The 12,877-nt window shown below is 36.3% G+C and overlaps 1 protein-coding gene across 1 annotated transcript in view; it reads left to right on the forward strand.

Moving 5' to 3' along the window:
* MANBA (mannosidase beta) overlaps positions 1-12,877 on the forward strand; it is a 115,166-nt gene that overhangs the window by 63,640 nt on the left and 38,649 nt on the right. The window contains exons 8-10 of the mRNA XM_025983820.2: positions 5,283-5,434; positions 8,254-8,371; positions 9,838-9,924. Of these exons, the coding sequence (XP_025839605.2) occupies positions 5,283-5,434; positions 8,254-8,371; positions 9,838-9,924 (357 nt within the window). The remainder of the gene's footprint in view (positions 1-5,282; positions 5,435-8,253; positions 8,372-9,837; positions 9,925-12,877) is intronic.

The following is a 12,877-nucleotide window of genomic DNA, read 5'->3' on the forward strand; positions in this document are numbered from 1 at the left end:
ACCCACCAGCCTTTAACCTGTCAAAGAATGCCCAGCGGAAAAGGTGGCTGGTAATTCCTGCTTCCCCTCTGAATACTGTCAGGTGCTTTAGGGTTTATTTTGACCTGAGTCATAAAATTGTGAGATGTTTATAAGAGTGAGAGATGGGGATAGCTATCTTTTCACAAGAAAATTTGAGCAGAAAAGAAAAAATCGGGGAAGATGAGTTTTATCATTAATATTATTTGTAGTATTAATCGGTATAAAGAAATAAATGAGTTCTATTTTATAGATTAGTGATTCTTGAGTTTCTTTTAGTCACAATGACTTTACATCCATAAAAATTATTGAGAACCCCAAAGTACCTTTGTTTACATGGGTAAGTTTAAAACTGGGGATTGAATATTTATTCATTTCAAATCACAGTATCAAATCCATGACATGTTAGTATATGAGTTATTTTATGAAAAATAAATATATTTACAAAACAAAATGTAGTGAGAATAGTGATATTGTTTACATGTTTACAAATCTGTTTGATGTGTTGCTTAATGGAAGGCAGCTGGATTCTCGTGTTTCTGCATTCTTTTTTGCAACACGTTGTTTTCATTAACATATACAAAGAAAAAATGATCTTACATAGATATACAGTTGGAAAAGAAAGTACTTTAATAGCCTTTTCAAATAATTGAGACTATTCTATGTACCACACAAGAACTTAAGTAGTGGTAGTTTCTTAAAGTTAGTTGCAGTGTGGAATCTGAAGCCATTTTAATGAACTGTTTGTACTCTGTTACATTAAAATCTGTTGGTATTTCTTGCATCTTTAATGGATCTTTTAAATTATTTTTTTTTATTGAGACATAGTTGACAATGTGACATTAGTTTCAGGTGTACAGCAGAGTGACTTGAAAACTCTGTACCTTATGCTCTGCTCACCACAAGCGCAGCTACCATCTGTCACCATAAAATGTTATAATACCACTGACTATATTCTCTGTGTTATACCTTTTATTACTATGACTTATTCATTCCTAATGGAACTTTTATCTGTATGTGATATCATAATATAATGCAATGATTATTTGAAAAATAATAGAGTTTTGAGAGTTTCAAATGTTTCCAAACATTGAAACATTCCATTATATAATACCACATTAACGTTTGTTAATATCACCCGGATGTTATCTGAAAAGTCTTTTAAGTATTGGGAAACACTCAAGCTCATGGTAGTGGATACAAGTTTTCCTAAATCCTAATTTTTGCCTGTAAATTTGAGTTTTATCTTTGTCCACAATACTTTTGCTTATGTTCCTTGAAGTGACAAGGCTCACTTCATTCATTTTCAGAAAATATCTGCCGATAGCCATGTCTGAATAACAATAGTTTGTTCAAGTTAAAATGAAGTTTCATGAACCAGATGACTAATTCAATTTACAACTCAAGCAATGGCCCAGATGCTTTTCCTCAAGAAATCCATTGTGTGGCACTTTATCCAAATTTCCTATTCCATTATTTCATCACACTATTTTTTAAAAAAGATTTTATTTATTTATTCATGAAAGTCACAGAGGAGGGGCCGAGACATAGAGAGAGAAGCAGGCTCCCTGTAGTGGAACTTGATCCAGGACCCCAGGACCCCAGGATCACTACCTGAGCAGAAGGTCAATGTTATCAGTTCAGCCACTGAGCCACCCAGGTGCCCCATCACACAGACTATTATAATGATGTGTACTCAAGGTTGGGATTTAATAGGATTAATAATTTTTGCTGCTTTATCACAACATTCTTAAGTGAAACTGACTTTTTTTTTCCTTCTGATGCCTGAAGGTGAAGGGTACAGTGACAATTAGCACAGTTTGGATCTACTGCCTTGATTTTTGCCGAGGCACCAGCAGTGTTACCCACCACTGCTTTTGTAACATCAGGGCAAATGTTAACACAGTTGTTGCTAACTTTGAGATTCAAAGAAACTATTCAATACTTTTAATATTTCAGCATTTCTTGTACTGTGTTGCCAAAGATTCACATAAATGAGAACTTTGATGATTCATTGTGCTGATTAACAGATAAATATCAGCAAACAGTAAGTCCATCATTCTGGAGATTCATGCATTTGTAAGGCAAAGTTTGACACTCAGATGGGATATCAGCTCAGTATCCTGTTGCTGCTAAACCTTTAATTGGATGACTTACTATATCATTGCAAAGTGACAATGCTGTGATTTCATTTTCTGACTTTTTATCCAGTAGGCATTCAGCAATGTCAACTGTAAAACTCTCTTCAGCTAATATGTGTGCTTCTCCAGCTGTGTAATTTGATAACCAATCCTGTAAGATGCTCCAGTGACTTTTTCATTCCTAGTTTGAAAACATTATAATACAATATAAAATAATATGCTACAGCATAATAAACAATGTTTGCCTTTTAAAGAGCTTATCTTGTCTAAGTTTAAAATATTCAGTTCTTGGGATCCCTGGGTGGCGCAGCGGTTTGGCGCCTGCCTTTGGCCCAGGGCGCGATCCTGGAGACCCGGGATCGAATCCCACATCGGGCTCCTGGTGCATGGAGCCTGCTTCTCCCTCTGCCTGTGTCTCTGCCTCTCTCTCTCTCTCTGTGACTATCACAAATAAATACAAATTAAAAAAAAAAAAAGAACATTAAAATATTCAGTTCTTTTTTCTTCATACTTAGAATGTTTGGTCTCAAAATGATACTGCAACTTAACTGGCACCATAAATATTGTTTTTTAAAATGTTATATTGCATTAGACACAATAAGATAAATTTTTTAAAGATTTTATTTATTCATGAGAGACACAGAGCGAGAGAGAGAGAGAGAGAGAGAGGCAGAGACACAGGCAGAGGGAGAAGCAGGCTCCACGCAGGGACGTGGGACTCGATCCCGGGTCTCCAGGATCACAACCTGGGCCGAAGGTGGCACTAAACAACTGAGCCACCCGGGCTGTCCACAATAAGGTAAATTATTAACAATTATAAAGTTGAGGGAAATACAGATTTCCTCATAATTTCTTTTTTAAAAATATGTATATATTTTAAATATAATTTCATTTTTTATTTGTAATTTTACCCAGTTTCTTTGGAGTAGGTTTTTCCTTTCCATGAGTCAGAAAACTAATGTTGGGCACCTGGGTAGCTCAGTTGGTTAAGCATTCAATTCTTGATATCAGCTCAGATCTTGATCTCAGGGTTGTGAGTTCAAGCCCCACATTGGAGTCCACATTGGGTATGAAGCCTGCTTAAAAAAAAAAAAAAAAAAAGAAGAAAGAAAGAAAAAAAAGAAAACTCTGATATTTCATTTTTTTCCTAGCATTTTTTAGATGGAGACAGTATAGTTCTAGGTTGAGAATGTTAGTCTTCTAGTTGCGGGTTCCCCCTGAAGAAAAAGTATATTATAAATAATTTTTTAGAATAAAATAACATACTGAACTTAAATGAGTTTCAATTAAAATTTGTTTTCATTTGAAAACTTAAAAATATCACTGTGAAACAAATTAACAAAAGGTACCCAGTCCTTTTGTCTTTCTGTGTAGATTGCAAGGGAAACTTTGAGATTCAAAAGGAGAATTTATTGCATGATAATGAAGTTACCAAGATTATAGCAGGAATAATCAAACACTACTATTAAGAACACAATAGAAGCTAAGAACAAAGTGAATTAATCTCTGAAAACACACCTCTTCATATACTTAACCTCTACTGTAGAAGTAGAGCACACCAGAATATGCAAGTATGCATTCCATTGGCCAACAAAGTGATGATGTCATCACACATCATGTAGCTTCTGGAAAATTCCACCATATATTTAAAATAGTGTGAGAGTGAAAAAGGCAAATGATGTTTTAGCTTTACAATGAAAATGGATTTGAACACAAGGACTCCCCTGCAGGATTTCAGGGTTTCCTTGTAGCCCCCAGCCATACTTAAAGAACTGCTGCTCTAGATATTTGAATTTACCCATCAAGGTGTTTTAAAAGTTATCTGTGAAAATCATTGAGCATTTTTTGCCTTTTGCAACCCTACAGCAGGTATGGTAATTCCACGTCAAGATCCTCCTCAACCAAGCTTTATTCTGTGTCTTCTCATAAAGTTAACTCATACCTTTTTGTCATGTCATAGTAATAAGGGCAAGGGTAAGAAAGTACAAGAATGGTGGACACTTTCAGTTCATAAAATAAGTTGATTAATTCATTTATTTACTTTAATTAGGGAAGAAATGCATAGTCTTGATTCAAGGCTAGGCTTTGTTGGTATAGAACTATGTTCTTCATTCCTTGATCCAGTTTATAGCTGGAAGGAATGAAGATTTGGATAAGAACATAAATCTCTATTTAGAGTCTTGCTTCTCCTGCTTAACTGTGGGAAATCCTGGTTAGAGTGTCACAGGGACCAAAGTCTCAGCATTTTCTCACACAGCAGTTATAATATTGGAGTGTGTGCTCCAATTCCATCTTCCAGTTGAAACACCACTTACATTTTTAGAACTCTCTCAAACATTGAATTTAATGTGATGATTAGCTGGGATTAAATTGTTGCCCATTAAGCAAAATGATTTTATACTAATATGCTATTAATATTGGAAAGTTGTTAAATTGTGAAATACCTTGTGCTGTTTGTCTTTGATTCTAAGATGCACTTTTTAGCACATTTTAACAACATTGAAATGAGAGTGTGTTTTCCTATCCAAGATTCATCAGTTTAACTGGTGGGATTTCTCCCGTTTTTGTGAAATAGTATAAGTTTTTGTTCAAATATATTTCTTTTGTTTAAAAGAGATTTATTTATTTATTGGAGAGAGAGAGTGATCTCCCTCTGCCCCTCCTCTGTGTGTGTGGGGAGGGGCAGAGGGAGAGGGAGAGAGAATCCCAAGCAGATGCCACACTGACCCTGACATGGGGCTCAGATCATGACCTGAGATGAAACCAAGAGTCGGATGCTTAATCAACTGAGCCACCCAGGCACCTCTCAAATATATTTCTTATGATGAAATTACAAATGCCTGTTTCATGAGGAAGACTCGAATATATTTCCTCTTTAATAGTTTCTGTATTTTATATCTACTAAAAGATACAATCTGGCATTAATTTATTATATATATATATATTTTTTTTTTCTGAAATGTGTACTTCCATATTAAGTGCCTCATAGCAAATTTGAAATTAACATTAAATTATGTTCATATTATGTAAATTGTTTAAAAGTTTGTTTTCCTTTTTAAAAAAAAGATCTCTTTGGCTTATGTTTTAAATTTGATGTTCAGTATTTAATTTTGTTCATAATAGGTTTATTTTAGGACGGTGGAACTTATAGAAGAGCCCATTGAAGGTTCTCAAGGTCTGAGTTTCTACTTCAAAATTAATGGATTGCCCATATTTCTGAAAGGCTCGAACTGGATCCCAGCAGATTCATTCCAGGATCGAGTAACCTCTGACTTGTAAGTTATTTTCTGTTTCTTGTTTTTCTTTTATTAACAGTCCCACAAAGCTAAAGAGTTACTCATTTTTACTTTCTTTGTTTCCAGTGGAAGGAATGGAGACAGAATTCTAGGGTGATGGAAACTTTAGAATGGAAAGGATTTTTAAATCATGTATTCTATTCTTATGAGCTATAGATAGTCTTAACAGCTAAATGACTTGAGACTGCTGAAACCATCCAGTTTTTAGAAAACTACTATATATTTCCTGTGGAAGAACAAGAAAATCATTAATGCACACTTTGGATAGTTAGTCCCTGAAAAAAATGATTAATTTTTTTTCAATTTTTCAAGGAATACCTTAAATATTTCTGTGCATTCTTTTAAAAATATGGAAATCCATATTTCCTTCTTCATTCTAAGCTATTTGTATATTCTTTTACTTTTATCTTAGTAAAAGGAACTAAAAAAGCTTTGCAATTTTAAATCAAGAAGAAAATTTAAAGTGCTTATCTAAAGCTTTGAGAATAGCACTTTACATGAAAATAGTATTTCCTGATTGCAATTATAAACTGTCTTGATGAAAGTAAAAATAAACTTTTTTAAAGAGAAAATAAACACTTAGCTTATTTACATGTGTATAAATATGCATTGTGGTATATTATTTGGTGTTTAGAATTTGCCAAAAGTTGCAGTAATTTGCTTTTACTTTAAACTGTGTATGTTGTATCGAATTTCATGTGAAAATGAAATTATTCTCCAGACATAGACACAGATAACTTGCTGCCTCTTTTCATCTCCTGGCTCCTGTCATCTCCTGGCTGGTGTTGGCAGTGACTGTTCAGTACAGCTGGGCCAGTTAGTAAACCTGCTGAAGCACAATGCTCCGGGTGCTTAGTGGGCCAGTTGTTGGCCTTCTTGGCTCCTTTCTGGGCTCTGTTCTAGAAATGCAAGGTAGATGTTCTCAAAGTGGCTGTAAATTTCTGGATTTTCCTGTGGATGATGTGAATAGGAATTGGAAAAATCAGAAAGGAAATTTACTAGAGAAAGAAGCAGGGCACCTGGGTGGCTCTCAGTTAAGTGTCTGCCTTTGGCTCAGGCCATGATCCCAGGCTCCTGGGATTGAGCCCCAAGTCAGGCTCCTTGCTCAGTGGGGAGTTGGCTTCTGCCTCTCTCCCTCCTTGCGCACGCTCTCTCTCTCTGCATCAAGTAAATAAATAAAATCTTTAAAAATAAAAAGAAGAAGCATAGCCAGTGCCCTACTTATGATGGTTCGGCATGATTTTTTGCCTTTATCATGCTGTAAAAATGATACACATTCAGTAGAAATTATACTTTGAATATGGAATTTTGGTCTTTTTCTGGAATAGTGATATGCAGTACAGTAATCTCTTGTGATGTTGGGCAGTAGCAGAAACCTTGGCCTCCCAGGCAGCCACGTTGTACTGATAGTCAACAACCTATACACTCAGAACCATTCTGTACCCATATATCCATTCTGTTTTTTCACTTTCAGTACAGTATTCAATCAATTACATGAAATATCAATACTTTAATTATAACCTAGACTGTGTGTGTGAGATGATTTTGCCCAACTGTAGGCTAATGTAAGTGTTACGAGCACATTTGAGGTAGGTGAGGCTAAGTAAGCTAGGATGTTTGGTACATTAGGTATATTAAATGCATTTTCGACTTAACAATATTTTCAAGTTACAATGGACTAATTGGGATATAATCCCATTGTAAATTGAGGAAAATATGTACTAGACTGGAGGAATTGAAAAAAGGAGATGAGAGTAAGCTAGGTATCAATGTGCAAACTTTGATTTTTGTCTTATAATTTGAAATGGTTCTATAAAATTACCTCATACTTTCTAAGGTTTACAATTTTTTTCTTTTTTTAAAAAATATTTTATTTTATTTATTCATGAGAGACACACAGAGAGAGGCAGAGACACAGGCAGAGGGAGAAGCAGGCTCCCTGCCGGGAGGCCGATGTGGGACTCAATCCCGGATCCCGGGATCATGACCCAAGCCAAAGGCAGATGCTCAACCATGGAGCCCCCAGGCATCCCTACAAATTTTTTTTCTATAAGAAAAAAAAAGAATAAGAAAAAATTTAGTTTCAAAAATAGCATAATAAAAATGTGAATTCAGAAGGCAGAGAAAGATATAACACACAATTTTTCCAGGTTAATGTGTGTATAATTTGTCTCACTTTCTTCACCTAGCATTATATCCAAACCATCATATTTTATTTTATTTTATTTTATTTTATTTTATTTTATTTTATTAATTTAATTTAATTTAATTTTACTTATTTATTTGAGAGAGAGAGAAAGCAGGAGCAGGGCAAGGGGCAGAGGGAGAGAGAGAAGCAGACTCTCTCTCATGGAGCAGGAAGCCTAATGCAGGGCACCATTCCAGGACCTTGGGATCATGACCTGAGCCAAAGGCAGACTCTTAACCAACTGAACCACCCAGGTGCCCCCTAAACCATCATAATTTTAAAATGTGTTTTTCTAACAGAGATTTGAAATGTATTTATCAACACCATGTGTTTTAAAATCTTTTTTTTTTTTAACATCCCCAAATTTAAAGTTAACATTTGTTTAAAATTTCTTCTACTGGGGCAGCCCCGGTGGCCCAGTGATTTGGCGCCACCTGCAGCCCCGGGTGTGATCCTGGAGACCTGGAATCGAGTCCCACGTCAGGCTCCCTGCATGGAGCCTGCTTCTCCCTCCGCCTGTGTCTCTGCCTCTCTCTCTGTGTGTCTGTCATGAATAAATAAATAAAATCTTAAAAAAATAAAATAAAATAAAATAAAATCTCTTCTACAGGTTACGGCTCCTTTTGCAGTCTGCTGTGGATGCTAACATGAATACTCTTCGGGTTTGGGGAGGAGGAATTTACGAGCAGGATGAATTTTATAGACTCTGTGATGAACTAGGAATAATGGTGCGTAGTTGACAGCATTTTATTGATTGATATGTTACTATACCCTCACTTTGACCTCCTGTGTTCTGATGTGTGACATGGCTCCTTCACTTCTTTCTCAGAGCTGGGACTGATAATCCATTTTTTGCAGAGGAATAAATGGCATCTTACAAACCCAGAACCATAGATGATGGAATATCATAATTATTTAATTATTTTAAGTGGGAGACATTTATATTTCTAATTTTCTTTGTGATATAAGGGTGTGCATACATATTTTAAAATTTAAGGAGACATAACAAGACCTAGAAAGAAGAAAAATAAGATTCAATGAAGTAAAGCTGTGCTTGATATTGTCATTAAGTAGTCCAAATGTGTTTTACATTGGTGAGGGTTAAGCACAGGAAATACAGTCTTTTAGTTCTGGTATTACAGTTCTATAATATAAAATACTCCATAAAAGAATAGTGATTATGGTAATATTGATAATGCTGATGGTCATGATAATGTGACAATATTCTATAATATTTATTGAGTACCGGGCATTGTTCTCAGTGCTCTGCATCTATTATTTTATTTCATCGTCTTGCCCATCCTATGAAGTAGTTACTGCTGTATTCCATCCCCATTTTACCAATAAGGAAACTGACACGTGGAGGTGAGACTGAATATCCTGCCCAAACCCAAATAGTAGGAATGTGGTGGAACCAAGGTTCTGACTCAGGGCCTGTGCTCTTAACCAGTGCATCCTAACAGCCTCTCTAGAAATGAACTTATGTGGGAGTGTCTGGGTGGTTCAGTAGGTTAAGCATCCAACTCTTGATTTTGGCTCAGATCATGATCTCAAGGTCATGAGATCGAGCCCTGTGTCACACAAAGCCTGCTTGGGATTCTCTCTCTCTCTGTCTCTCCCTCGGCACCCCCCTCAGCTCTCTTTCTCTTTCTCTTCCTCCCTGTCTCTCTCTCTCTCAAAAAAACCAAAAGCCAGAAAAAAATAAATGAACTTATGTGGTTGTATTACAAAAATGTCCATGTAGTCATCCTTTTTGCCATGAAAAGTTAGTCCCTTTATAAACAATCTGGTCTATCTCTCAATACCAAATTCCCAGTAAAAAATTGAAGTATTGCAAGTGAGTATTGCAAGTGAGGCTTGGGGAAGGTTCTTTTCAAATTTCCTATTTCCCTCAACACACTCACTGTTTCTTATTTGAATTCCCTTTTTCTTCTCTTTCTTTTTCTCCCTACTTAAAATTTTCTTTGCTCAGATTTCCCCCACAATTTTGTATAGTTCTGGAAAGTCCTGAGGTCCATGTGAGAGCCTCTCCCATTGCCTCAATCATAGTAGTGTTCAAATGATCACACTCATCAAGCTAACTTGTTTTTTCATTTGCCTGAAAGATAATTCCCAAAGTTCAGAATGAAGAATTTCTTTCTGTGTAAAAAAAAAAAATATGGAAGTACTTTATTGCTTTTTGTTGGTTTGATAGGTATGGCAGGATTTTATGTTTGCCTGTGCCCTTTATCCAACTGGTCGGGACTTCATGAATTCCGTGAGAGCAGAAGTTGCTCACCAGGTATGTTATTATCATTCCAAGAAGAAGGAAAATGCTTGTGTTTCATTTTGCCTTTTGTTAAACCTTTCCTCACTTTTTTTTGTTGTTGTTGTTCTCTTTGCTAAATCCCATGAAAATCATGTCAGATAATTGACTTCCTAGGTAATTACACCCAGTCTCCTGGCTTTCACACCACCAATATGCTGATGACTTTCAGATTTACCTCTGATTCTGACATCTCTGCTGATTTCCTAGTGCTTATATCCAGCTGCCTATTTGGCGCCTCTGCTTGGAGGTTTCTTTTCTTTCTTTCTTTCTTTTTTAAGATTTTATTTATTTATTCGTGAAAGAGAGAGTGAGAGAGGGAGAGAGAGGCAGAGACACAGGCAGAGGGAAAAGCAAGCTCCATGCAGGGAGCCCGACATGGGACTTGATCCTGGGACTCCAAGATCACACCCTGGGCCGAAGGCAGGCGCTAAACCACTGAGCCACCCAGGGATTCCCTGCTTGGAGATTTCATAGTCATCTCAGCTGTAACATGTCTGAATCAAAGTTGCATTATCTTCTCTGAACCTGCTTTTCCTGTAGCTTCTCCCACCTCAGTAAATGGCAAAGCCAGTGTTCTCATTTCTCAGGTCAAAAACTTAAAATGATTCTTGACTCCTTGATTTCTTTTGCATTCTGTATGTACACACTTATATTTATAGATAAGTGCAAGGAAGTGATTATAACCTAGCTGTGTCCACTGTAGAGGACTAGAAACAATGAACCACCTAATAATCTTGTGTTTCCTACTGAAATCATTTTTCCCATTAAGGGAAGGGTTCCTTAGAGAAATGGCTGAGTCCAGGTCTGGGACAGGAAGTATACTAGATGATCCTGGAATATTTTGACATAGAGATAACAAGGAAGCTATCAGAGGTATGTTAAAGAACTTTGATGAGACTCTCACCAACCAAGAGTGGGACAGTTTGAGATTCAGTAAGGATAAGAATATCAGTGGGTTGAAATCCATCAAGTATGTTAAAATTAATGATTTCATAATTATAATGTCTTTGGTGGACATTTGCATGCAAAACCAAAAAAAAAATGCAAGGAAGTGATTACTCTAATACTCAAGATAGTAGTTACTGTTGGAAGCAGGAAGGAACTGCAATTAGAAAGAGATACATGAGTTGAGCATCTGCCTTTGGCTCAGGGTGTGATCCTGGATTCCTGAGATCGAGTCCTGCATCGGGTTCCCTGCAGGAAGTCTGCTTCTCCCTCTGCCTGTGTCTCTGCCTCTCTCTGTGTCTCTCATGAATAAATAAATAAATAAATAATCTTTTAAAAATTAAAAAGAAAGAGGTGCATGAGGGCTTCTGGGGTTCTCTTTCTTAATCTGGGTGGTGGTTACAAGGGTGATTGCACTATAATAATTTACTAAGTCATAATATGTTTTTTTATATCTGTGTTTTATTTTTTTAAAAAAGGTTTTAAAGGTACAAATGAATCATCTCTTCCTCAGAGCTCTCCAGATAAGGATATTCACCATGTACTATCTTGTCTCTGTGGGCCTCCCTGGCCCCATCAAGCACCCTCTTCCTGTGCCATCTGTGCTCTGGAATACTTTTCCCCTCACCCTCCCTATGGACCACTCTCTCATTTTCTTCTGGCACCTCTTACCTTGAGCGTGACTTTGGGAAAAAACTTTTCTATATTTGCAAGTCTAAGTCACATCATTTGCCTTTGTGACCTATATCACACTTTGAATTAGTTGCTCAGTGTTTTGTTTCCCCTGGAAGATTGTAATCTCCTGCAGCCTAAGAGCTTGTTCTTCTCTGTAACCCCACTATCCAGCTGGGTTATTTATCAGTAGGATAGATGGATGGATGGATGGATGGATAAGTTTTAAAAATAATAATTATAGTTATATAGGTTGCAAACATTTCCATTAAATTTTTTTTCTCATACAAATAAATAAAATATGGTATCTCTGTACCTTCAGTTCTTTTATGTATTATTAAAGAGAACTTTTTATGCAGACTTTGTTAAAATTTTAAAGTAAAGCTAGTCAAAAAATTCTAGGTTAGTTTGAAGGATATGTGTAGCACAGAGTCACTGGAGCTTTTTGTCTCTTCAATATTTGTTTTCAGTAGCATAAGAAACATGCCAGTCATAGTTGGTAGCAGCTGTCACTTACCTGGGCATGCACAGAGGCAAATAAAGGAAAGAGTATTCATAAGTCTGGTTTAGAAAAACACAAGACTAATTTTTAAGAATGAGATAAATCTCTTTAATGCACTGGGTAACAGGCATTAAGGGGGGCACATGATGAGATGAGTACTGGCTGTTATACTATATGCTGGCAAATTGAATTTAAATAAAATAAAATAAAATCCCTTTAATACATCCTTAATGCATCCCTGTTTCATGTAGGAGAGACTTAGCATCTTGAATGGAAGCCATAGTGAGAACATCAGCTAGGATCCATCACTGTAATCATCTATTACATGGAAGAGAAGCTATAAATACCAATAAGGTTATTTTGCTAAAATATGTTCCAAAGGAATTTCTCTTGACTATTGACTCACTGTGTTCTCAAAGAGATTTAATTGCCTTCTTCTGCTGGAGTACATCTTCCAGTGTGTCAGAGGAACTGGATCCTTCCACCTTTATGTAGGGTCAGCCCACAAAGAGCCCAGTTCATGCAGGCTCAATTCTTAAGGCTGCCAGGATTTTCAGATTCTTTAATTTCTTCTTCTGTGTTCAGATATATTCAGTAACTTACTTAACCTTAGTTGGTTTCTCAGGATATGACACAGATAGTTATTTCTGGAGACATCCTCTTGATGCCCTAATCTTTTTTCCTTTAGAACATTCCATATATTTGTCTTTAACATACAGAGTATCTCTGGGATTCACTTGCTTTGTAAAACCCTCTTTAGTTGTCTGTGTGGTTTTCTGATCTCAGAGGGGCCATGACAACCTCAAC

This window comes from Vulpes vulpes, chromosome 4 (genome assembly GCF_048418805.1).
Source record: "Vulpes vulpes isolate BD-2025 chromosome 4, VulVul3, whole genome shotgun sequence".
NCBI lineage: Eukaryota > Metazoa > Chordata > Mammalia > Carnivora > Canidae > Vulpes > Vulpes vulpes.